At 47.3% G+C, this 26464-nt stretch overlaps 1 protein-coding gene and 1 long non-coding RNA gene across 9 annotated transcripts in view; one reads left to right on the forward strand and one right to left on the reverse strand.

Moving 5' to 3' along the window:
* Positions 1-14784, reverse strand: part of ZNF274 (zinc finger protein 274) — a 31944-nt gene extending 17160 nt beyond the window's left edge. Inside the window, exons 1-4 of one of the 5 annotated variants that reach the window (XM_007998413.3) lie at positions 14582-14784; positions 14027-14104; positions 12498-12624; positions 11292-11387 (exon numbers count right to left, since the gene is read on the reverse strand). In XM_007998413.3, the coding sequence (XP_007996604.2) occupies positions 11292-11387; positions 12498-12624; positions 14027-14059 (256 nt within the window). In that variant the 5' untranslated portion in view covers positions 14060-14104; positions 14582-14784. The other 4 variants (XM_007998414.3, XM_007998415.3, XM_007998417.3 and 1 more) reach the window with 4 other exon arrangements.
* A 68-nt stretch (positions 14785-14852) lies between these two features.
* On the forward strand, positions 14853-25924 carry LOC103235440 (uncharacterized). Of its 4 annotated transcripts, none has more exons than XR_012093069.1 (3): positions 14853-14960; positions 15672-15740; positions 18916-25924. It is a non-coding gene; the product is annotated as an uncharacterized lncRNA (long non-coding RNA). The 4 variants fall into 4 exon arrangements; XR_012093070.1 differs by having other exon boundaries at positions 14865-14960; positions 15641-15740; XR_012093071.1 differs by having other exon boundaries at positions 14876-14964.
* Positions 25925-26464: the final 540 nt, after the last annotated feature.

The raw sequence follows: 26464 nt of genomic DNA on the forward strand, positions 1-26464 counted from the left end.
AATCTTCCCTCACATGATCATATTTCTGAGGTTTCTTCCCTGTGTGAGTTCTCAGATGTTGAAAAGTTCGTGAAAAGGACTTACTTCATTGGGGGTGTTTGCTGGTTAATGTCCCATGAAAGATGGCAAAGACATTAAAGAGGGCAAAAACATTAAAGAGGGCAAAGACAGACTGAAAGTGAATTTTTTCAAACTAAACACATTTATTCCATCTTGTTCTTGGATAAAATAATGGTATGCCGTTGATCACTCCATGGCCTGTGTGACCTTCTCAAGCTATACAAAGGAAGGAATCTCAAGAAGAATTTGGCTTTCTTCCTCCCAATAAAACACTCTCCTCATCAAACTTATTTTTTCAGACTCACGTTTGGTCTATGTTTCAAAAAGCTGCCAAGTTCTTATTTGTAGGACTCATTTCCTACTTAACTTTGTTTTCTTTTCTGCAGTGGCAGAACCCAGCTCACTGCAACCTCCACCTTCCAGGCTCAAGCCATCCTCCCACCTCAGCCTCCCAAGTAGCTGGAACTATAGACACACACCACCATGCCTGGCTAATTTTTGTATTTTATGTAGCAACAGGGTTTCACCATGTTGCCCAGGTTGGTTTCAAACTCCTGAGCTCAAATGATCTGCCCACCTTGGCCTCTCAAAGTGCTGGGATTACAGGCATGAGCCACTGTGCCTGGCCCCTACTTAACTTCTTGAGAAGTAAAAAATGTAAAATGCCCTGCAGGGTTTCCTAAATCATGACCTTCATGATAGTCTCTTCCCTGCATTCCTTTCCTAATGACTAAACTCTTAACAGTTTACATCTCAAGTGTTCCACCCAACAGCCACATATATGGCAATGGTTCTTGAAGGGAAATTAGAGAGAGCTGAAGATTTGAGTGCCGCCTAATTTATTTCTCTACATTGCTTACTGTCACAGCATCATTCCTTATTCAGTGCTTTCCTGAGGATGAATGCCATTTGTCCTAGCATTTGTTTCCCTTCTACTTAAACCAAGGGTCCCCAACTGCCAGGCCATGAAGTGGTACCAAGCTGCACAGCAGGAGGTGAGCAGCAGGCAAGTGAGCATTACCACCTGAGCTCCGCCTCCTGTCAGATCAGCAGTGGCACTGGACTCTCACAGGAGCATGAACCCTATTGTAAACTGTGCATGTGAGGGATCTAGGCTGCATGCTCCTTATGAGAATCTAATGCCTCATAATCTGGGGTGGAACAGTTTCATCTCAAAACCATCCCTCCCCACCCCAAGGTCCATGGAAAAACTGTCTTCCACAAAACTGGTCCCTAGTGTCAAAAAGGTTGGGAACTGCTGACTTAACTGCCATTCTTGCTATCATGGGAAGCTGGAGAAGCACACAGGGTGAGTTGTCAAAATGGTCCAAGTCTAAGCTCAATACCAATTCTGTGCATTAATTAGAGGCACAGCCATGCCATTGTTGGGAGAAACCGACCACTTTAGAAGACAGTTCTCTCATCTCACACTCACAGTAAAGCATTCCATTCTAAACACCTATGACTTCCAAACGGATGTTTTTATGTGCTGTGTGGATGTCCTTCTTAGGTATAAATAGGTGTATTCGACTGACTTTGGAAACCTTTGAGTGTCTCCATGGTGCCTTCTCATTCATTTGTCATTCCAAGAATCAGTTAAGACATGGGACAGTTCAAAAACTTCAATCAATGTGAAAGCTATTGAGTTATCCATACTATTAGTGTGTGTGTGTGTGTGTGTGTGTGTGTGTGTGTGTGTGTGTATGTATATATATTTTGTTTGTTTTGAGACAGAGTCTCACTCTGTCACCAGGCTGGAGTGCAGTGGTGCCATCTCGGCCCATTGTAACCTCTGCCTCCTGGGTTCAAGCGATTCTCCTGCCTCAGCCTCCTGAGTAGCTGGGACTACAAGCGAGCACCACCACGCCCAGCTAATTTTTGTATTTTTATTTATTTATTTATTTATTTATATATTTATTATTTTTATTTATTTTTTTGAGACAGTCTTGCTCTGTCGCCCAGGCTGGAGTGCAGTGATGCTATCTCGGCTCACTGCAAGCTCCACCTCCCGGGTTCACGCCATTCTCCTGTCTCAGCCTCCCGAGAAGCTGGGACTACAGGTGCCCACAACCACACCCAGCTATTTTTTGTATTTTTAGTAGAGATAAGAGTTTCACCGTGTTAGCCAGGATGGTCTCAATCTCCTGAACTTGTGATCTGCCTGCCTCGGCCTCCCAAAGTGCTGGGATTACAGGTGTGAGCCACTGTGCCCGGCCAAGTTTTGTATTTTTAGTAGAGACAGGTTTTATCATGTTGGCCAGGATGGTCTCAATCTCTTGACCTTGGGATCTGCCTGCCTCGGCCTCCCAAAGTGCTGGGACTACAGGCCTGAGCTACCGCACCTGACCTTTTTTTTTCTTAAGACAGAATCTCTCTTTGTTGCCTAGGCTGCGATATAGTAGCATGACCTTGGCTCACTGCACCTTCAACCTCGTGGGCTCAAGTAATCCTCTCATCTCAGTCTCCCAAGTAGCTGGGACTGCAGGCATGTGCCCCAACGCTTGTTTTGTTTTGTTTTGTTTTGTTTGTGGTACAGAGAGAGTCTTACTTTGTTGCTGACACTTTTCTCAAGTAATCCTCCCACCTGGGGCCTCCCAAAGTGCTGGGATTACAGGCCTGAGCAACTGTGCCCAGCCTATTGTAAATTTTTGTTTAAAATTATTTCAACATAGGGGCCGAGTGTGGTGGCTCACGCCTATAATGCCAGCACTCTGGGAGGCCGAGGCAAGTGGATCACCTGAGGAGTTCGAGACCAGCCTGGCCCAACACAGTGAAACCCTGTCTCTACTAAAAATACAAAAATCAGCTGAGCATGGTGGTGCATGCCTGTAATCCCAGCTACTAAGGAGGCTGAGGCAGGAGAATCGCTTGAACCCGGGAGGCAGAGGTTGCAGTAAGCTAAGATCGCACCAGCGTACTCCAGCCTGGGTGACAGAGTAAGACTCCATCTCAAAAAAGAAAAAGAAGATTAAAAATTATTTCAACATAAAAAGTAAAAAACAGGCCAGGTGTGGTGGCTCACACCTGTAATCCCAGCACTTCGGGAGGCCCAGGTGGGAGGATCACTTGAGGTCAGGGATTCAAGACCAGCCTGGCCAATATGGTGAAACCCTGTCTCTACTAAAAAATCCAAAATATCAGCTAGGTGTGGTGGCAGGTGCCTGTAGTCCCAGCTACACAGGAGGCTGAGGCAGGAGAATTGCTTGAACCTGGGAGGTGGAGGTTGCAGTGACGTGAGATGGGGCCACTGCACTTCAGCCTGCGTGACAGAGTGAGACCCTGCCTCAAAAAAAAAAACAAAAAAAAAGGTAAAAAACAAAACACAAAAAGCACAGAAAACAGAAACCCCTTATTTCCTCTCCTCAGCAAAGTCTAGGTCTTTACTAGACATCCCCACATCCTTGGCTAATGCCAAAAACTCAGAAATTATTTTTCTCCCTTATCTCACACACTCTCTCTCTCTCACACACACACACACACACACACACACACAATTTTTGAAACAAAGGCTGGAGTGCAGTGGTGCTAACATAGCTTACTACAATCTCAACCTCCCAGGCGGAAGTGATCCTCCTGCCTCCACACCCGGCTAATTTTTATTTTTTTGCAGAGACTTGTATTCACCATGTTTCCCAGGCTGGTCTCAAACTTCGGGCCTCAAGCAATTCTCCTGCTTTGGCGTCCCAAAGTGTTGGGGTTACAGGCATGTACCACCACACCTGGCCCTTTTATCTCGTTTTATATACATATATATATATATTTTTTTTTTTTTTTGAGATGGTATCTTGCTGTGTTGCCCAGGCTGAAGTGCAGGGGAACAATCACAGATCAGTGCAGCCTCAAACTCCCAAGCTCAAGCACTCCTCCTGCCTCAGTCTCCGAAGGAGCTGGGACTACAGGGATGCAGCACCACATCTGGCTTATTATTTTTATTTTTAGTAGAGATGATGTTTTGCTGTGTTGGTCAGGTGGTCTTGAACTCCTTAGCTCAACTGATCCTCCCACTTTAGCCTCCCTAAGTGCTGGAATTCCAGTCATAAGCCATCACACCTGGTCCCTTTATCATATTTTTAAAAGAAGCGATGGACACATACAGGCACAGTCCTGTAGTCTCAGCTACTCAGGAGGCTGAGGCAGGAGAATCACTTGAACCTAGGAGGCAAGAGGTTGCAATGAGCCAAGATTGCACCAATGCCTGCCAGAAGCCTGGGTGACAGAGCAAGACTCTCCAAAAAAAAAAAAGGCCACGCGGCAGTGGCTCACGCCTGTAATCCCAGCACTTTGGGAGGCCAAGGCAGGCGGATCACGAGGTCAGGAGATCGAAACCATCGTGGCTAACATGGTGAAACCCCGTCCCTACTAAAATTACAAAAAATTAGCCGGGTGTGGTGGTGGCCGCCTGTAGTCCCAGCTACTCAGGAGGCTGAGGCAGGAGAATGGCGTGAACCCGGGAGGTGGAGCTTGCAGTGAGCTGAGATGGCGCCACTGCACTCCAGCCTGGGCAACAGAGCGAGACTCTGTCTCTAAAAAAAAAAAAGAAAAAAAAAACAAGAAAAAAGATATTGACAAAAAGAATGTTCAGTTGGACCTGTATCTTCTGTGGGTTCCACATCTGTGAATTCAACAAACTCTGGATTGAAAATATTTGAGAAAAAAAAAAAAAAGAACGATGTGCCAAACATGGTGGCTAAAGATGGTAATCTCCGCACTTTGGGAAACTGACACGTGGAGGATTGCTTGAGGCCAGGAGCTCAATCCAGCCTGGGCAACATGGTGACAAAAAAATATAAAAATTAGCCAGGTGTAATGGCACACACATGTAACCAAGCTACTCGGGAAGCTGAGGCAGGAGGATGACTTGAGCCCAGGAGTTCATGGCTGCAGTGAGCCATGATCATGCCACTACCCGTCAGCCTGGGTGATACATAGAGTGACACCTCAACTCGAAAATATATATAAAGGATGGCTGCAAATGTACTAAACATATGCAAACTTCTGTTCCTTGTCACCATTCCCTAAACAGTATAACAACTACTTACGCAGCATTTACATCATATTCGGTATTATAAGTAACCTAGAGATGACTTCAACTATATGGGAGGATGTGAGTAGGTCATATGCACACCATTTTATACTGGGGACTTGAGTATCTGTGGCATTTTGTTATGTGCAGGAGGTCCGACTTTACATGCGAAATATGTTAGACACAGTCACCTATGAGAAATTCTTGGTGGCCTGTTCTTTCATGCCTCTCAATTATTCGCCTAGTCCCACTGAGTTCACCTATGAATCACACACACCTGACTCTCCCCCAATGTGCTGTTACTCTCAGGCCACTTATTACCACGTTAGCAGGTATTACCAGGTGTAACTGCAGGCCCTGCTTGCCTCCAATCTGTGACATACCACAATTCTTGCTTCACAAGCCACCCTGAGTGAGCTGTGCTGTGAAAAGCAGCGTCTCATCCCTTCATTTTACTTGCTCCTAGTCCACTAGGCTCGAAGGGCCCCTCAAAATGCCAAGTTCTTTCCCATCTGACAGTCACCTCAAATGGTGCCTCCATGCCTAGAAGCTCTCTTCACCACTAATCCTGTATGTCCACGGACTTATTTTCCTTCAGGAATTGGCTTAAATCTCACCCCTGCAGTGTCTCCTGACTAGGTCTTCCAAAGTAATTCCCCACTGCTCCCCCTCTTTATACCAGGTTCTTTTCCTTCTCAGTACGTTTATCATTGTATCTGTGTAACATGTTTGTGAAAGGCCATGATTGCTTAGACTATGACGTCTAAGATGGTAGGGATTATGCAAGTGCTTTGGTTTATCACCAAAGTTTTTAGTGAGTATATTGCACAGGACAGAAAAGGCCCTCCATAAAGATCTGTGAGGTGAGAGAAGGAGAAGAGGAAGGACAGCATCTAGTTAAGGACTCTTTCTGTGACAGAGCAGAGATGAGTTGGACACCCATCACCTCAGGCCTAAGCTGCAACAGTACCTCCTGATGAGCCTCCCCTCATGTGGCCTCTGACTCTGGGACACCAACCTGAGTCTGTCACCTGTAGAGCCAGCTCTCCCAAGATGTGTGGCACCCACAGTGCCCCAGATACCAGCCAGATTTAGGATACTACCAGATCATCCAGAAGTGTATGGCCTGGAGGTTTGCCCATTCAGAACATGGGTCCTGAGCGCCAAGAAGGATGAAATGCAGACCTGTCACAGCCTGAGTAATCCAGAGACATAAAGACCAAAAGGAAGATCAGGAGGCTGGGCTGGGCGCGGTGGCTCACGCCTGTAATACCAGCACTATGGGAGGCCGAGGTGGGCAGATCACAAGGTCAAAAGATCAAGAGCATCCTGGCCAACATGGTGAAACCCTGTCTCTACTAAAAATACAAAAAATTAGCTGGATGTGGTGGTGCACACCTGTAGTCCCAGCTACTCAGGAGGCTGAGGCAGGAGAATCACTTGAACCTGGGAGGCGGAGGTTGCAGTGAGCCGAGATGGCGCCGCTGCACTCCAGGCTGGTGATATAGCAAGACTCCGTCTCAAAAACTAAGGGGCACAGAAACCACTGCAGGCAGATACAAAGTACTTGCATTGCTGGAGACCTTGCAGGTGAAATAGTTTAGTGACCTCTTTTGCTAACAAAGATTTTCAGTGAAGGGAACGGAAGGAAAAACTTTGAATGTGGAAACGAAAAACAAAATATTAATGCTGAGCCAGGAAGCTGAAATACAAAGAAACCAGAAACAGGGCCCAGAGAAAGGCTGGGGGTCGGGGAGAGTCACAGACTCTAGTCCTCCATTCTGTGGCAAACAGGTCATCACCAAGGATGGGAGTTAGGTGAGGATGTCACAGCTCAGTACTGCCAGAAGTGGGTAGTTCTGATGCCGCTTGCATCACAGCACAGAAAACAAAGAGAAGGGAAAGCATCCAGTGTGCTCTGCATTCAGCACACTGATAGAAAAGCTGACCAAGCAAACACACAAAGAAAACCACCTCCCCAACGTAACTTACGAATACTGACACAAAACTCCTTTAGAAATTCAGGACTCCAGCAGCACGTTACAAAAGCACTTCTATAAATATTATACTCCTATGTTAACTGCTCAAAGGAGAATCGTGTGACCACTTTAGTAAGCTCTAGAAGGGAAATAGGAGATATTGCCGATTTTCATTCATTAGAAAAGACAAGATGACTATTTGTTAATCCAGATAAAACTGATTTGAATCAAAGCAGAATCCAGCATCAAGCTCATCAAAACCTAACTTTTCCATTTAAGTCAGACTAGATACCAACTCTTCACACTCTGAGCTTCACACGATTTTGGACATACTACCCACGATGAACACAACTGCATGATGTAACACAACTGTTACAGATGATAAAAACACTGGCCAGGCATGGTGGAACATGGCTGTAGTCCCAGCTACTCAGGAGGCTGAGGCACGAGAATTACTTGAACCCAGGGGGTGGAGGTTGCATGAGCCGAGATCACACTGCCCTCCAGCCTGGGTGACAGGGGGAGACTCCGTCTCAAAAAAAAAAGAAAAAGAGAGAGAGAAAAGAATTTTTTTTCTTTTTTTGAGATGGAGTCTCGCTCTGTCGCCCAGGCTGGAGTGCAGTGGCATGATCTCGGTTCACTGCAACCTCTGCCTCCTGGGTTCAAGTGATTCTCCTGCCTCAGCCTCCCAAGCAGCTGGGACTATAGGTGCCCGCCACCACGCCCAGCTAATTTTTGTATTTTTAGTAGAGACAGGGTTTCACCATGTTGGTCAGGCTGGTCTCGAACTCCTGACCTCGTGATCTGCCCACCTCGGCCTCCCAAAGTGATGGGATTACAGGTGTGAGCCACCGTGCTCGGCCAAAAAAGATCAAAGAATTTACGAGCATGACAAGTTCATCTGGAACAACTATGCAAGACCATGAGGCAGGATTAACTTGACCAGGTAACAGTAATAATGAAAACCTAATTAAATGTAATACACATCCCAACAGGATTTTCTCAATGAACACTGACAAGCTGAGAGTAAGTGTTTATCTGGAGAAATAGATGGCTAAAGCCAGCTAACACTTTTTTTTTTTTTTAATAACAAGGGGAACCATTATATATCAAAGCACAGTAACATGGCTTTTACTCAGACAGAAAAGATGAAGGGAGAGTCCATAGAGGCCTGTATATAAAGATAGCTACTTAGTCCATAACAAACTGGTATTTCCAGTAAGCAGAGGATGAACCCCATCCATATATAAAAGGACATTCCAGATAAACTGAACTAAAAAGAAAAAAATTTAAGTGATGTAATCCCAGCACTTTGGGAGTCTGAGGCAGGAGAACTGCTTGAATGCAGCAGTTTGAGGTATATAACAAATACCACAACACACTAAAGTGTTTGGATAATCTACCTATATATGATACAGAATCTAGAACAGAAATAAAGACATATTTGAAAAGAAAAAGAAATTATAAAACTTCTGTATAGAGACTACAGAAAGGTAGACAATACATGGTCTAGGATATGATATTTCAATATTCACATCCAGAACATATAGAATTCCTACAAATAAAAAAGAAAAAAATGGGAAAATACATGAACTCACAAAAGAAAAAATACAAACAGGCCATAGATTTATAAAATATGTCCAACTTGGTCCATTGTGAGGAAAATGTGAACTACATTGAACACATTGTATTTATCCCATCAGATCTGCAAACCTTCAAAAGACCATTACAAATTGCTGTTGATAAAGAAGAAAAAGAGCTGTCATTTACTTCAGCAACTCTATGTATTCTGAAGGATTTTAAATTTTTTTTTTTTTGAGACTGGGTCTCACTGTCAACCTGGTTAGAGTGCAGTGGCACGATCATAGCTTACTATAACCTCAAACTCCTAGCCTCAAGCAATCCTCCTGCCTTGGACTCCCAAATTGCTGGGATTACAGGCATGAGCCCTGTGCCTTGCCTATTTTAAAAGATTTATGTTTGGCCGGGCACGGTGGCTCAAGCCTGTAATCCCAGCACTTTGGGAGGCCGAGACGGGTGGATCACGAGGTCAGGAGATCGAGACCATCCTGGCTAACCCGGTGAAACCCCATCTCTACTAAAAAATACAAAAAACTAGCCGGGCATGGTGGCGGGCGCCTGTAGCCCCAGCTACTCAGGAGGCTGAGGCAGGAGAATGGTGTAAACCTGGCAGGCGGAGCTTGCAGTGAGCTGAGAGCTGGCCACTGCACTCCAGCCTGGGCGACAGAGGGAGACTCCGCCTCAAAAAAAAAAAAAAAAAGAAAGAAAAAAAAAGACTTATATTTATGTATATACATACATATTTGTACTTTTTTTTTTATGGGGGGGGATGGAGTCTCACTCTGTCACGTAGTGGCATGATCTCTGTTCACTGCAACCTCTGTCTCCTGGGTTCAAGCGATTCTCTTGCCTCAGCCTCCCAAGTAGCTGGGATTGGATTATCCCAAGTAGGCACAAACCACCACACCCAGCTAATTTTTTTTTTCTTTTTTTTTTTTTGAGAAGGAGTCTTGCTCTGTCGCCCAGGCTGGAGTGCAGTGGCATGATCTCAGTTCACTGCAAGCTCCACTTCCCGGGTTCACGCCATCCTCCTGCCTCAGCCTCCCGAGTAGCTGGGACTACAGGCACCTGCCACCACACCCAGCTAATTTTTTGTATTTTTAGTAGAGATGGGGTTTCACTGTGTTAGCCAGGATGGTCTCGATCTCCTGACCTCGTGATCTGCCCGCCTCGGCCTCTCAAAGTGCTGGGATTACAGGCGTGAGCCACCGCACTTGGCCCATGCCCAGTTAATTTTTGTATTTTTAGTAGAGATGAGGTTTCACCATGTTGGCCAGGCTGGTCTCAAACTCCCGACTTCAAATAGTCTGCCTGCCTTGGCCTCCCAAAGTGCTGGGATTACAGCCACGAGCCACTGTGCCCGGCCTATTTTTTTTAGAGAGACAGGGTCTCAAACATTCTCCCACCTCAGCCTCCCAAAGTGCTGGGATTACAGGCGTGAGCCACTGTGCCTGGCCTTAAAGGATCTGAGATGGTAATCTGTCACTACCAGATTTTTAGTTTACAACATTGGTTGATCCTGTAGTTCCATTTTTAGAAATCCAACCTACAGAAAAATCAACTCATTCATGCAAAAACAAAGTATGCAAGGAGGTTTTCTGTAGTAAATTTAATGTCCATCAAAAGAAGAAAAATCAAATGTGGACCACACCGAAGCTGTTAATAAAGCGGAGGTCGGGCACAATGGCTCATGCATGTAACCCCAGCACTTTGGGAGGCCAAGGTGCGTGAATCACTTGAGGACAGGAGTTCAAGAACAGCATGGCCAACATGGTGAAACTGTCCTTTACTAAAAATACAAAAATTAGCCTGGAGTCATGGTGCACACTGTAATCCCAGCTACTGCAGAGGCTGAGGCTGGAGAATCACTTGAACCCGGGAGGCGGAGGTTGCAGTGAGCTGAGATCATACCACTGCACTCCAGCCTGAGCAACAGAGTGAGGCGCCATCTCTCAAAAAATAAATAAAATAAAGCAGACCAGACAGACCCGGTGACTCATGCCTGAAATCCCAGCACTCTGGGAGGCTGAGGTGGGTGGATCACTTGAGCTCAGGAGCTCAAGACCAGCCTGGGCAACATGGTGAAACACTGTCTCTACAAAAAAAAAAATTAAATGGGCATGGTGGTACTTGCCTATAGTTCCAGCTACTTGGAAGGCTGAGTTAGGAGGACAGCTTGAGTCCAGGATGCAGAGGGTGCAGTGAGCTGAGATCATGCCACTGCACTCCAGCCTCGGTGACAGAGTGAGAGCCAGTCTCCAAATCAAAAAGAAGCTGAACTGTCTGTATTATAACACCCTCAAAATGTATATATATATTCGCATACATTCACATAAGCCTACGTAAGAAAGTCTGGCTGGAAATACACACCAGGGTTACCAGTGGTTATGAGGGGAAGGCAGAGTAGACAATGCATGTAACAGACTAAGGGAGCCTCTACTGTCAACACAAGTATCACCTGCCACCGGCAACAGGTTCACTTTCAACCAAGCAGGACACTGCTGATTCTGGGGCCAGTTTGGTTCTGCAACTGCTCATCACAGCACCCCATCTGGGGTATCCCAATGCCTACTGCTTTTCCAAGATATGGGTCCCTGACTAATCAGTTGGCCCCTTCCCTGTGGGGGCTTCCCATGTCTGGTTCTCACCTGGAATGGTGTCTTGAGGAATTCCTCTCTCCACTGGCCAGAAATCTTCTGCCTCCTCTAACTGAGATACCACATCTGGTTTGGAAAGCTGATGTTCTGCTCAAAGGAAAAGAGACAGGGCTTGTGGGGGTCTGTGTTCGGGAGAAAATGCTATCCTACTGCAGCACAAGCCATCTCCAGCTTCTCCCCTGCTAAGGCATGACATACATGACTTCTGGCCTAGAGTGGTGAACACAACTCCATCCATCCCTGTTGCTGGCTTTCTAAGACTCCTTTGCCAAGCAGCTAAGGGGCCCAATTCTGGTCAGCCAGACACAAAGACAGATCGGTCAGCTGGGAAAGCTTTTGCTTTCTGGTTCAACATAACAGCTGTGAAAGAGACCTGGCTGGGGCTACCCCTTCTCCTTGTTTCTGCCTTGAGCACAGATGCAATGCTTGGAGCCACAGCTGTGCAATGAGTAGGGGGAACATGGAAAGGTTCACAATAACCAGAGTCTGAAGGGACAGGCCTTTTTTTTTTTTTTTTTGAGACAGAGTCTTGCTTGGTTGCCCAAGCTGGAGTGCTGTGATCCAATCTCAGCTCACTGTAACCTCCTCCACCTCCCAGGTTCAAGCAATTCTCCTGACTCAGCCTCCTAAGTAGTTGGGGTGCCTGGCTAATTTTTGTATTTTTAGTAAAGACAGGGTTTCATCATGTTGGTCAGGCTGGTCTAGAACTCCTGACCTCAACTGATCTGCCTGCCTCAGCCTCCCAAAGTGCCAGGATTACAGGCGTGAGCTACCGTGCCTGGCAGGGACAGGCTCTTTGGTGCTACTCCTAAACCGTTGGGACACTGGCATCACATTGTCTGGAATTTCTGTGGAGTTGTTTGTTTTGTTTTTTTAAATAGAGACAGGGTCTATGTTGCCCATACTGGTCTCAAACTCCTGGGCTCAAACAATCCTCCTGCCTTAGTCTCCTGAGCTGAGCCACCATGCCTGGCTGGAGCTCTTGTTACAAAAACAATAAGCATCCACTATTGCAGCTGAAAACATCCCCCACAGACCCATCTCCCTGGTATTCAGGGAGGGATGGACTAGGCAAGGCTTCAGAAGTCATACTGAAAAGCTGCCCTTTTCCTACTGGTGCCCCTGCAGTCTGAACCCAAGCAGACACATACTTTGAGGTGCTACACAGATCCTTATTGACCTGGAGGCCAGCCTTACCCACTGAGACCAGGTTCCTGTAGTTCTCCAGCATCACTTCCCTGTACAGGGACTTCTGTTTGAGGTCCAGCAGTCCCCACTCTTCCGGGGTAAAACCCAGTGTTACATCTTCAAAGATCACTGGTTCCTAAAAATCCAGATTCTTGTTCAGCCATGGGCCGTCCGCATCCATGACAAAAGAAAGACAGGGGAGGCTGACCAGGCCAGTGAAAGCACAGAATGGTCTACAAGATGACCCAAGGACATTCTGGCAGTCTCATCCTGAGTTTCTGTCTTTGTCTGAAACCCCAAGCAAACCCAAGCTTGACTCTATTCAGGTTACAATAAGGAGAGCAACACATGAGTCCTCTGTAGCATATGACAACCTGTCCATTTATTTTATTTTATTTATTTATTTATTTATTTGTTTGTTTGTTTGTTTTTGAGACAGAGTCTCACTCTGTCTCCTAGGCTAGAGTGCAGTGGTGCAATCTCAGCTCACTGCAGCCTCTGCCTCCCGAGTTCAAGCGATTCTCCCGCCTCAGCCTCCTGAGTAGCTGGGATGACAGGTGCACACCACCACGCCCGGCTAATTTTTGTATTTTTAGTAGAGATGAGGTTTCACCATGTTGGTCAGGCTGGTCTCGAACTCCTGACCTCGTGATCCGTCTGCCTCAGCCTCCCAAAGTGCTGGGATTACAGACGTGAGCCACGACACCCGGCCCTATTTCTTATTCATTTGAAAATTCTGACTTTGAGAGTGGTGCGTATGCCTCCTAGGGAATTCTCTGAGCTGCACCATCACACCCAAGCTGTCAGCCCCTACCCAGAGCCCTGATGCTTCTTTCTATGTCCTTCACCTGTCAGGGATCCATCCTCACCTGTCTTTTCTATTTGTTATTGAATTCTGCTGCTGTCACCTCTTGCTCAATGCCAATTTATCTGCTGAAATCTAAACATAAGCCTGATCCCTGCATAGACCTGTCAATTACTCTTTGGGAGGCCGAAGTGGGCGGATCACCTTAGGTCAAGAGTTCGAGACCAGCCTGGCCAACATGGTGAAACCCCGTCTCTACTAAAAATACAAAAAAAAAAAAAAAAAAAAAAGCTGGGCATGGTGGCACACGCCTGTAGTCCCAGCTACTCGAGGAAGCTGAGGCAGGAGAATCACTTGAACCCAGGAGGCGGAGGTTGCAAGATGGCGCCAGTGCACTCCAGCCTGGGCGACAGAGGGAGACTCCATCTCAAAAAAACAAAAAAACAAACAAAAGTCCTGTCAATTACTCTTCCCAGTATAAAGGATACAAGGAAGAGCCTTGACCTGGCCTTCAGAAGCCCCTACAATCTGGTCTCCACTCTAACTACACCCTTGGAAAACCAAACCACCTGCGGTTCCACTATCACGCAGGATCTCTCCTGCCCAACCAATCTACCCCTCCCCGAGGTGCTCTGGGGGACGGGGGTATCTCAGGGAAGGTGGTATCTCACCACCATCCGCATCCCCCCAGGTGCAGCAGCGGACACAAAAGCCGAAGGAAGCCTCTACTCACACAGGACCAGGCCGTCGGAAGCCTTGAGGCCATAGTTTCCTCCTTCTCAATGTGTCTCTGGTGGAAGTGGGCAGAGTCCTGAGGAAACCGAAGTTGGGAGGGGAGGGAGAGGCGTAAGAGCTCCGCTGGGGAGCTACCCCAGCCTCCGCCCAGGAACGGCTCCCTCAGCGGGAAATGACAAGTCCAGCCAAACTGGAAAACGCCCAGAGTGAGTCACAGGACTCCACAGTACTGGATAGCACCAGTTTTCCCCTCCCCGAGAGGACACCGAGCCTCCTCTGTCCCGCGCATCGGAGGGGATCGCCTCCCTGGCCCAGACCCCACGCTCCCGGAGGCGATCTGTTCTCTCCACCCCGGCGCCCCGAAAGCACTGTCTCCCCTCGGGGTTCCGGGTCACCGACCCCATCCCACAGAGCGGCGGGAGGACTGCAGGCACGGCCAGCTCCGGGTACCCGAGCTCGGCGGGAAATGCAGAGGACGCGCTCGCCCCCAACTAACGGTTCCGGACCCGCCCAGCGCAGCCCCCGACGGACGCATGTTTCGCGCGGCACTCACCCGGCGCGCGCCGCACAATGGCGCCCGTCGGCCGGCGGCGAAGTGCGTCAGCCCGCCGTCCCGGACTACAACTCCCAGATGCCCCCGCGGCGTGCCAGCTCGCCTCACCCAGCGGCGGCCATCTTGACCGGCCGGTTAGGGGCGGCAGGCGAAGCCAGGGAAGGCAGGAGGAGGGCACTCGTCGATGTCCCTCGGCGGTCCAGCTAGGCAAGGGGAAGCCTCTGATGAGGGACGCTAGGCCGCAGGGCCCCACACTAATGTGGGCGGCGACCCGAGCTGGAAGAGAGTCGTGCCCTGCCACGAAGGCGACCACTCTTGGGGCAGAGCAGAAGCTGGAGATAGGAAAGGAGCTGGACAGGGGTCAGGCCGGAAGTGCGGAGTAGGTGATGCTTAGTTGGTGGCGGTGGGGGCGGGATTAATTATGACGTCCCTTGGGAAGAGGAAGGGCGGGTAGGGCCGGAAGTGCAGGGGGCGGGCCTAACTGGCCGTCCATCTCGGTGGAGGGGCGGGGACAGGGAGGGCGGGGAGAAGGAGGCGGGGCTAGGGTCCACGCAACTTTTGGGGAAGGGGGCGCGACTGGAGGACGGAAGTCGCGGGGGGGAGTGGGGAGGTACTGTAGTTCCACCAGTTTCAAAGGCGAGAAAGAAGGCGAGGACTGGGAGAGCAGGAAGTGTGCAGGAGTTGGGACTGACGACACCTATGTTTCTGGGAGATGGGTCCTGCCTAGAAGTGAGGGTGGACAGGGCCAAGTGTCACTCAAGGTCAGGGAGGGGAGGGAAACTCGGAGGACCGGAAGTGTGGTGGGAACGTGGCCAAATGTCCACCCTAGTTCTGGGGATTAGAGGAAGGGAGTAGGAAGGTCAGGGGTATGCAAGGGGAAGGAGGGAAGACTAGGTGGACCGTAAGTGTGATGGGAATGAGGCCAAACGTCCACCCTAGTTCTGGAGAGATGATTAGGGCTAACTGTACCCCAGGCACTGGGGAGGAGGAGCAGTATTCTCTGCCCAGTGTCCCCCTGTGGTCCAGTTTGCTCCTGGAAGCTGAGGTTCTTATGTCTAGGGAGAGGAAACTGAAGTCTCTAACTGTCCAGGACCTGGTGTGTGCCACCATCGTTGGACCCAGGGTGCTCTCATCTTCCTTGGAAGCTCAGGACAAGGAGGTATTCTCTTGGCTTCCTCAAGGACCGACATCTGGTGTTTTCGTATCTTCCTTAGGTCCCAGGTCCTGGTATGGTCTTGTCTTCTTGGGATCTGAGGGCCTTGATGATCTCTCTCGGTGCTCAGGGCACTGTGCACTCTTTCTTAATAGTTCCTGGCAGGTCTCAGCAGTCCTCTGCCTCCCTCTGGTGGTCCTGTACATTGCCTGCTAAACTTGTTCCACGGGTTGTTAGTTTTTTTGGTCACTGTGGAGGATCCAACCTCAGGCTACACGTTGTTTAATTGTTGTTGCTGTTAGTGTGTTGATTTTGGCATAGGAGTATTTACTTAGAGACTGCAGATATCTTACAGTCTAATAATATTTCCTTGGATTTTTCTTGTCTATTATAGATATAACACTATCCCCAATTAATAAGTAATTTGATATCTTCCTTTTCCATACTTCAACTTTAAAAAAGTAACATTGTATAGTCCTAGCTAGTATGACAGAGCTATGTCAAGTAGTCATGTTTACTAATAGTCAGTCTTGTTTTGTTCCGGATTTGAATAGGGATACGTCTAACCCTTCATATTCAAGTTTGATGGAGGCCCTTAATCGCAAGGAAGCAAACCCCCTTAGAAATTCTTTTTTTTTTTTTTTTCTTGAGACAGGGTCTTGCTCTGTGACCCCGGCTGGAATGCATTGGTGCAATCACAACTCACTGCAGCCTCCGCCTCCTGAGCCCAAGTGATCCTCCCACCTTAGTCTCTCAAATAGCTGGGACTACAGGACAGGTGCACGCCACCACACCTGGCTGACTTTTTTTTTTTTTTTTTGGAGACAGAGTCTTGCTCTGTCGCCCAGGCTGGAGTGAGGTGGCACAATCTTGGCTCACTGCAACCTCCGCCTCCTGGGTTCAAGTGATTATCCTGCCTCAGCTGCCCAAGTAGCTTGGACCATAGGCATGCACCACTATGCCTGGCTAATTTTTGTATTTTTAGTAGAGACAGGGTTTCACCGTGTTAGCCAGCTTGGTCTCGAACTCCTGACCTCAGGCAGTCCGCCCGCCTCAGCCTCCCAAAGTGCCAAGATTATAGGCATAAGCCACCCCGCCCGGCCTCTTTTGTATTTTTCTGTAGAGACAGAAACCTCACCATGTTGCCCAGGCTGGTGGAAATTCTTCTAATGATTTCTATTTATGTGGTATAGGATAAAACCTGATTTTTGATTAAAAGAATTTGTTTTTGATACAGGGTCTTGTTCTGTCACCCAGGCTGGAAAGCAGTCATGGCTTACTGCTGGCCCAACCTCCTGGGCTCATGTGTTCTTCCCATATCAGCTTTCCAAGTAGCTAGGACAGACTACTGGTGTGCATCACCACACCTCGCTAATTTTTAACAAATATTTGTGTAGAGATGAGATCTCAGTGTGTTGCCAGGGCTGGTCTTGAATTCCTGGGCTCAAGCAATCCTCCTGCCTCGGCCTCCCAAAGTGCTGGGATTGCAGGCGTGAGCCACCATGACTGGCCAAAGATGTTTTGTTTGTTTTGAGACAGAGTCTCGCTCTTTCACTCAGGCTGGAGAGCAGTGGCGCGATTTTGGCTCAACTGCAACCTCTGCCTCCCGGGTTCAAGCGATTCTCCTTGCCTCAGCCTCCTGAGTAGCTGGGATTACAGGGCGTGCCATCATGCCTGGCTAATTTTTGTATTTTTAGTAGAGATGGGGATTTGCCATGTTGGCCAGGCTGGTCTCAAACTCTTGACCTCAGGTGATACGCCTATCTCGGCCCCTCAAAGTGCTGGGATTACAGGCATGAGCCACCGCACCCAACCTAAAGATGGTTTTAAATAAGTATATTATTGAAGATTGATTTATGAGAGCCATTTAAATTCAACTTTTAGTAATTGCATACTCTTTTCCTGTTTAGCAAATTAAATATGCTGTTTAATTTATTGTAATTTGTAAAAAAAAAAAAAAAAAAAAAAAAGACTTCTGAAGAAATGTTAACTATTAAGCATGTAAAATGTTGAAAAAATGTTATTCATCATTGTTGGATTTAGACAGTGCCTTGATTGCTTGTTCAAAACCTTCTGGGCCAGATGTATTTTGTAATTCACAATCATTTGGATTTTAGTAGGATGGTAATGTATTTACACCATACAGTATATAAATCCCTAAGAGGTTTGGGGTAGCATCTGACCATCAAACACATGAGTATATCTGTAGCAAAATACAAGAATATTTACACTAGGTAGCAGAGAGACAAAATATAAATAGCCTTGTTCATATAAATTTTGCAGACTCATAACAGGGAGAAATTTTCTGTTAGAAAATATCTGGAATTTTGAATTGCATAGAAGGCATTATGGATCATAAGTGAAAATGTGTGTTTTAGAAATAGTAGTTATTTCATTCAATTGCAAAGTTTAATTTTTACTTTTTCTCTCTTAATATAGTCCACATAGGACCAGGTGCGGTGGCTCACACCTGTAATCCCATCACTTTGGGAGGCTGAGGTGGGTGGATCACCTGAGGTCAGGAGTTCGAGACCGACCTGGCCAACATGGTGAAACCCTGTCTCTACTACAGGGGGCTCCATCTCAAATAAATATATATATATTCCACATAGTCAGACATAGGTTTATTGCGATACTGAGTTATTTAAATATATTAATATTCTTCTATATGCTTTTTTTTTTGAGATGGAGTTTCGCTCTTATTGCCGAGGCTGGAGTGCAATGGCACTGCAACCTCCGCCTCCACCTCCCAGGTTCTAGCGATTCTCCTGCGTCATTCTCCTTAGTAGCTGGGATTACAGGCAGATGCCATGACGTCCGGCTAATTTTTGTATTTTTAGTAGAGACGGGGTTTCACCATGTTGGTCAGGCTGGTTTCAAACTTCTGACCTCAGGTGATCCGCCCATTTCGGCCTCCCAAAGTGCTGGCATTACAGGAATGAGCCACTGCCCCGGCCCCATATGCTTTTTTAAATCAATGGTCTTCTATTGGTTCAAATTAAGCAACATATGACTAAGAATAAAATATGTAAAGCTATAAGTTGGCCCAAACGATAATGACAGCTGGACCATTATGGCAGCTGGTGGTGTTCAACTGAGTCCTAAACCAGCTGTGCAACTGAATCCTGGACCCAGGATTTGATTTCCACTCATCATTCTCTGTCTCTCTTTCATCACACAGAGCATCTCAAATCGTTCCATGTAAAGGGGGACACATTTTAAAATCGTTTTTAAAAAGAAGAAAGATGTGTCTTTCCGTCTTTGAAGTGTGAGCATTGAGGACACCTCTGTGAACTTCTGAGAGCTTGGGAACGTATTGTAAAAATTAATGTGCATTTGAACTATGAATTATTAGTATCATAGCTTTGTTCCCAGAAGAGAGGCTCTTTGGTTACTGCTGCTCATTCATTCTTTGCCTGTTTCCCCCAACATCAAAGGTAAGCTCACCATCAGGATAATCCACACTGGACATAGCACATGGGGGAGAGGCTAAGACTTTGGGCTCTGAGCAGAGGCTGATCACAAACAACCTCCAGAAAATGACCTGCCTCAAAGAGGAATGCAGGAAGTCCACAGAATGCCGGACAAACCAGCGAGGCCGGTTTGGAATAATCTAGTACCACCTTTGCACCCTGTATCTGTTAAGGCATGTTTGGTTGGAAATAAATAAAAACCCAAATAACCAACACCGTTTTCTCACAAAGAAAATCTGCAAGTATAGGTCTTTCCTGGTGCTAGTTAAGCTGCCCACTGAAGTCACAGAGGAGGCGGCTCACTCTTTCCCTCTTGCTGTCCTTAGTGTGGGGCATCTTTTCTTTAGGCCAGTAGGATGTAGACAAGGAACAAGCCAGCCACACACCTCCTGCTAGTCCTGAACACAACCCATCTCAATATTTCTCTGCCTTGGGAATAGACCTTTTTTTCTCTGATGAGAACTGACTCCCATCTCTCTTGAGTCTTTTTCTTATTTACTCCTCTGTTCAACAACCATGGAGGATACACACATCGAAAATGAAAGAAATCTGCTCTCAGCAGTATTGAACATTTTCCAGATATTCTTGTTACTACAAATAAAGTATGAGACCAGGCTCATACTTACAATCCCAGCACTTTGGGATGCCAAGGCAGGAGGATCACCTGAGCTCAGAAGTTCAAGACCAACCTGAGCAACATAGCAAAACCTCATCTGTATTAAAAAAGCAAAAAACTTAGCTGGGTGTGTTGGCACACTCCTATAGTCTTAGCTACACAGGAGGCTGAAGTAGGAGGATCTTGAGCTAAGGAAGTTGAAGCTGCAGTGAGCCCTGATTATGCCACTGCACTCCAGCCTGGGTGACAGAGCTTGACCTTGTCTTAATAAATAAATCAATTTGATATGAAATAGACCTAAGTGCTGTAATAATTGGGAAAGGAAACCTAAAAATGCATTTATTAACATTAACATACTTTAAAAACCCAATTGAAAAATTAAAAAATCAAGATTATAATAAGCCAGGCAGAATAAAAAAGATGGACAAATCAACACCATAAAGCAATGCACAAAATCTATACCTGCAACGGGTATATTGAAATGGAGGTTCCTTTCACAATAGAATCATAAAAACATAAAATGTCTGAAATTAGTTCGCTGGGAAATGTGAAGATAAGTTTTGGAAGTATTACAAGTAAACTTACGTAAATGAAAATGCTTATCAAGTTCGAGGATGGATGGCCAAAGAGTAAAGTGTCAGTTACCCAAATTCATCACTAGATACGATGAAAGAGCGCATAGGATTACAACAGAGCCTTTTGGGAGGCTTGACCCTTGAACTTTGTTTCTGCTTCTCCCTCCTCCAGTGTGAGAGAAAGAACTGGTTGCTATTCTTCACATAACCAATTGGCTTCAAACTCATCTTAAGGAGAAACACCTGCAGAAATGACTGGTTCAGGCGTGTTCTTTGCTTTTGCCAAAATTTAGACTTCAGATCCATCAATAGCATACAGTTCTTATCACAGAGCTCTTTGGGGCCATGGCGAGGGAATCATTTTGTGGTTCAGCAGGTTGACACAATTTATTTTGAATGGAAGTGTGTGATTCTGGGCACCTATTTTCACCCAGAGAGGACCCATGCCACACTCTATGAAGAACAGAGAAAGAGAGAGAGACAGCACCCACATCTGCATGGATCTCTTGAGTCCACCACATCCCAGAGGGTGCTTCCATGTCACATCCTTGGACCTGTGGAATATCTTCTTTCCATTGTTGCAGCCCCTTGGCTGTGCCTCTGAGGCTACCAGGCCCTTCCTTCTGACTGTAGTGGCCTCTGCTCTGCATGAGATGTCTGCCTTACAGGAAGTGTCTCTGAGTCAGGGCAGCAGGGGCCATCCCGAGCCGGCAGAACTGGTTACCTGTGATGGCTGCTTCTAGGAGACCCGAAACCGTGGCTCAGCATGACCAAACGAGAATTGAGAGCAGAAGCTGGTGGGGAGCAAGAAAGGGTTATCATGTAAGGTGTAGTTTTGGCAGAAGTGACACTACACCACCATTCATTATCTTAAATTTCACTGACTGGACACAGTGGCTCACATCTGTAATCCCAGTACTTTGGGAGGCTGAGGTGGGTGGACTGCTTGAGGTCAAGAGTTTGAGACCAGCCTGGCTGATATGGCAAAAACCTGTCTCTACTAAAAATACAAAAATTAGCCAGGTGTGGTGATGTATGCTTGTAATCCCAGCTTCTTGGGAGGCTGAGGCATAAGAATTAATTGAACCCAGGAGGCAGAGGTTGTAGTGAGCTGAGATCATACCACTGCACTGCAGCCTGGATGACAAAGCAAGACTCTGACTCAAAAAAAAAGTTGTTCTTTTTTTCATTAAGTCCAGGCTGGGCGCAGTGGCTCATGCCTGTAAGCCCAACACTGTGAGGCCAAGATGGGAGGATCGCTTGAGCCCAGGAGTTCAAGACCAGCCTGAGCAACATACTTGCCCAGTTGTTTGTGTGAGATTCCATCTCTACGAAAACAAACAAAAACACGAGTTGCGCATGGTGGTGTATACCTGTAATCCCAGGTACCCAGGAGGCTGAGGTGGGAGGCTCGCCTGAGCCTAGGAAGTCGAGGCTGTAATCGCGCCACTGCACTCCAGCCTGGGCAACAGAGCAAGAGACCCTGTCTCAGCACAAACAAAAAGAAAAGTCACAAAACAAAAAATGTAATTAAATCCAGATGTAAGGGCTTCTAGGGCTGACTCCTGGGCTCAAGTATAAGCTGTAGCCAGGCACTGTCCATCCTTTAACTCAGCCCTCCCCAGTGTATGGCCCTGGTTTTTTCGGAGGCACACATCTTTGCAGTCTTAAGATGGTGATTGCAGTTCCAAGTCTAGCATGTAGCCATGCAACATTTGGCTAAAGAAGGTGGCATCAGGAAGTGTATTTGTTTTCTATTGCCACTGTAACAAATTACCAAAACTTTGTGTCTTAAAACAACAACAAATTTGTTGGCTCACAGCTCTGGAAGTCAGAAGTCCAAAATGGGTCTTACTAGGCTAAAATGTCAGCAGGACTGTGGTCCTTCTGGGGGGTCTAGGAGAGAATCCATTTCTTGGCTTTTTCCAGCTTCTAGAGACTACCTGCACTCCTTGGCTTATGGCCCCTTCCTGCATTTTTAAAGGCAGCAGTGTAGCTTCTTCAAATCTCTCATTCCATTATCACATCATCATCTCTGATTCCGGCTTCAAGTTATACAAAGACATTTGATTAAATAGGGCCCACCCCAAGTAATCCAGAATAATCTACCCATCTCAAGAATCTGGCCAGGCATGGTGGCTCATACCTGTAATCCCAACAATTTGGGAGGCTGAGGCAGGAAGATCGCTTGGGCCAAGGAGTTCGAGACCGGTCTGGGCAACAGAGCAAGACCCCTGTCTTAACAACAACAACAAAAATAGCTGGGTGTGGTGGCATGCACCTGTGGACCCAGCTACTCAGGAAGCTGAGGCAGGAATATCGCTTGAGCCCAGGAGTTCCAGACTACAGTGAGCCATGATCACACCACTGCACTCCAGCCTGGATGACAGAGTGAGACCCTGTCTCTAAAACAAACAAAAACAGATCCTTAGTGGCATCTTCAATGTCCCCTTTGCCATGCGAAGGTAACATATGTATAGGTTCCAGGGTTTGGAATGTGGACATCTCTGAAGGAAAGGGGGCATTACTCTCCCTACCACAAAGAAGTAATACAACATTTTGGCTGCGCGCAGCAGCTCATGCCTGTAATCCCAGCACTTTGGGAGGCCGAGACAGGTGGATCACAAGGTCAGGCATTCAAGACTAGCCCAGTCAACACGGTGAAACCCCGTCTCTACTAAAAATACAAAATATTAGCCAGGAGTGGTGGTGCGCGCCTGTAGTCCCAGCTACTTGGGAGGCTGAGGCAGGAGAATCGCTTGAACCGGGAGGTGGAGGTTTCAGTGAGCCGAGATCACACCACTGCACTCCAGCCTGGGCAACAGAGCTAGACTTATTCTCAAAAAAAAAAAAAAGAAGTAATACAAAATTTTCAGAAGACTTCTCTGTTGTTGACTTGCTCTGACCCTGTTAGCCAGGATTAACACATGTATCCATGTCCTGGCTGTGAGAAAAGCTGGAAAAGAGTGTAGCTGGTTTTTTTTGTCATCCATAGAAGGCACTGGACTGTGCTGCAATGAAGGTGGGTGGCACAGCCACAGTAGCTGGCACAAAAGTCAGCTTGGGTGGAGCCCATCTACCCCAGAGACCTCTCCTCACGTTAAGTTATAAGGCCACAAACCAGATCTGGGCGGAAGTTTCTGGACTTGCTGCCAGCAAAGATCTGGAACTGAGGGTCGACAGCTCATGCCTGCAATCCCAGCACTTTAGGAGGCTGAGGCAGGAGGATCACGTGAGACCAGGAGTTAAAGACCAGCCTGGGCAACATAGTGAGACTCCATCTCTACCAAAAAAATTAAAAAATTAGCTGGGCATGGTGACATGTGCCTGTAATCCCAGCTACTCAGGAGGCTTAGGTGGGTGGATTTCTCAAACCCGGGAGATTAAGGCTGCAGTGAGTTATGATCAGGCCACTGCACTCCAGCCTGGGCAACAGAGTGAGACCCTGTCTAAAAAACAAAAAACAACAACAAAACACAAATCTGGAACTGAGTGAAGTCCCAATATCCAGGGAGCAGCTAGCTACCAGGACCTGGGGACCCTGGTGGAGGACTGAATGGGGTGCTGGAAGGGAAAGATGGCATTCCACTGAGGTAAGGGAGAAGTGTGAGCTCTCCCTTGGGTATAGGAGGGAATCCAGAATTTCAAAACATGAGAGAGAGAGAGAAGAGACAGAGACAGACAGAGACAGAAAGAGACTGAGAAAGGGAGAGAAAAGTCTTCATGTGAGGCTGTGCGGTGGCTCACGTCTGTAATCCCAGCACTTTGGGAGGCCAAGGCAGGCGAATCACCTGAGGTCGGGAGTTTGAGATCAGCCTGACCAACATGGAGAAACCCCGTGTATACTAAAAATACAAAATTAGCCGGGCGTGGTGGCACATGCCTGTAATCCCAGCTCCTCGGGAGGCTGAGCAGGAGAATCGCTTGAACCCAGGAAACAGAGGTTGTGGTGAGCTGAGATCGTGCCACTGCACTTTAGCCTGGCAACAAGAGTGAAACGCCATCTCAAAAAAAGAAAAAAGATTCATTTATGAGACCTTTCCACTCATCCCTTTCCTCAAATACACCCCAGAGCATCCTCAGAACACCCCAGATACCCTTTTGGGCAGCTATGGGTGAAGTTGCCCGTCAATCTCAGCTCCAGGGGATGGCCCACTGGCCTCATTCTGTCTCCGTTGCTGCAGTGATTAATCCACGGGCATTGAAGCACTGGTCCAAGCCAGTCAGTGCAGGGCACCCTCCTGTCCATGACAAGTGTCAAAGCAATGAACATGAACGGAGAGTGAAGCCCAGGACTTTGATTAAAAGTTAGGAGAGTGTGTTAGGCTGAAAAATGGCCCCCAGAGATGTCAGGCCCGAATTCTGGGAACCTATGAATGTTGCCTTATATAGGGACAGGGGCTGCATATGTATTTAAAGATCTTGCGAGGGGAGATGATCCTGGATTGTGCATGTAATCACATGTATCTTTAAAAGAGGGAGGCAGAGACAGATGAGACCGCACATACGCAGAAAAGGAGAAGGTGATGGGACTGTGGAGGTGGACACCAGAGTTGTGCAGCCACAAGTCAAAACATGCCAGCAGGCCGGGTGTGGTGACTCACGCTTGTAATCCCAGCCTTTTGGGTGGCCGAGGCGGGAGGATCACCTGAAGTCAGGAGTCTGAGACCAGCCTGGCCAACATGATGAAACCCCGTCTCTACTAAAAATACAAAAGCTGGCTGGGCACAGTGGCTCACGCCTGTAATCCCAGCACTTTGGGAGGCTGAGGTGGGTGAATCACAAGGTCAGGAGTTCAAGATCAGCCTGGCCAACATGGTGAAACCCCATCTCTACTAAAAACACAAAAATTAGCCAGACATGGTGGCAGGTGCCTGTAATCCCAGCTACTCGGGAGGCTGAGGCAGAGAATTGCCTGAAGCTGGGAGACAGAGGATGCAGTGAGCAGATATCATGCCACTGCACTCCAGCCTGGGTGAGACTCCCTCTCAAAAAAATTAAAATAAAATAAAAATAGGCCGGGCGTGGTACCTCACACTTGTAATCCCAGCATTTTGGGAGTCCAAGGCGGGTGGATCACGAGGTCTGGAGTTCGAGACCAGCCTGGCCAATATGGTGAAACCCGGTCTCTACTAAAAATTTAAAAATTAGCTGGGCATGGTGTTGTGCGCCTGTAACCCCAGTCACTGGGGAGGCTGAGGCAGGAGAATGGCTTGAACCCAGGAGGCAGAGGTTGCAGTGAGCCGAGATTGTGCTACTGCACTCCAGCCTGGGTGATGGAGCAAGACTCTGTCTCAAAAAATAAATAAATAATAAAATTAAATTAAAAATACAAATACAAAAATTACCCGGGTTTGGTGGCATGTGCATGTCATGCCAGCTACTCGGGAGGCTGAGGCAGGAGAATTGCTTGAACCTGGGAGGCGGAGATTGCAGTGAGCCAAGATCACGCCACTGCACTCCAGCCTGGGCAACAGAGTAAGACTCTGTCTCAGAAAAAAAAAAAAAAAAAAAGGAAAAAGCCAGCAGCCACCATAAGCTGGAAGAAGCAAGGAATGAATTATCTCCTGGAGCCTCCAAGAGAAGTACAACCTGTCCAACAGCTTGATTTTGGCCCAGGTATGGATTTCATGCTTCTGGCCTTCAGAAATGAGAGAATCTATTTGTCTTATTTTAATATTTATCTTATCTCTTGTTTTAAGACACTGAGTTTGTAGTGATTTGTTACAGTGGTGATAGGAAACTAACACAGAAAACAAAGCCCAGTCTCTTGAAAGAAGCCGAGCCACACTGGCCGGGCGCAGTGGCTTACGCCTGTAATCCCAGCACTTTGGGCAGCCAAGCCGGGTGGATCACCTGAGGTCAGAAGTTCAAGACCAGTCTGCTCAACATGGTGAAACCCTGTCTCCACTAAATAGACAAAAATTAGCCAGGCGTGGTGGTGGGTGCCTGTAATCCCAGCTACTCAGGAGGCTGAGACAGGAGAATCACTTGAACCCGGGAGGCAGAGGTTGCAGTGAGCCGAGATCGTGCCATTGCGCTCCAGCCTGGGTAATAAGAGTGAAA

This window comes from Chlorocebus sabaeus, chromosome 6, assembly GCF_047675955.1.
Source record: "Chlorocebus sabaeus isolate Y175 chromosome 6, mChlSab1.0.hap1, whole genome shotgun sequence".
In the NCBI taxonomy this organism is placed as follows: domain Eukaryota; kingdom Metazoa; phylum Chordata; class Mammalia; order Primates; family Cercopithecidae; genus Chlorocebus; species Chlorocebus sabaeus.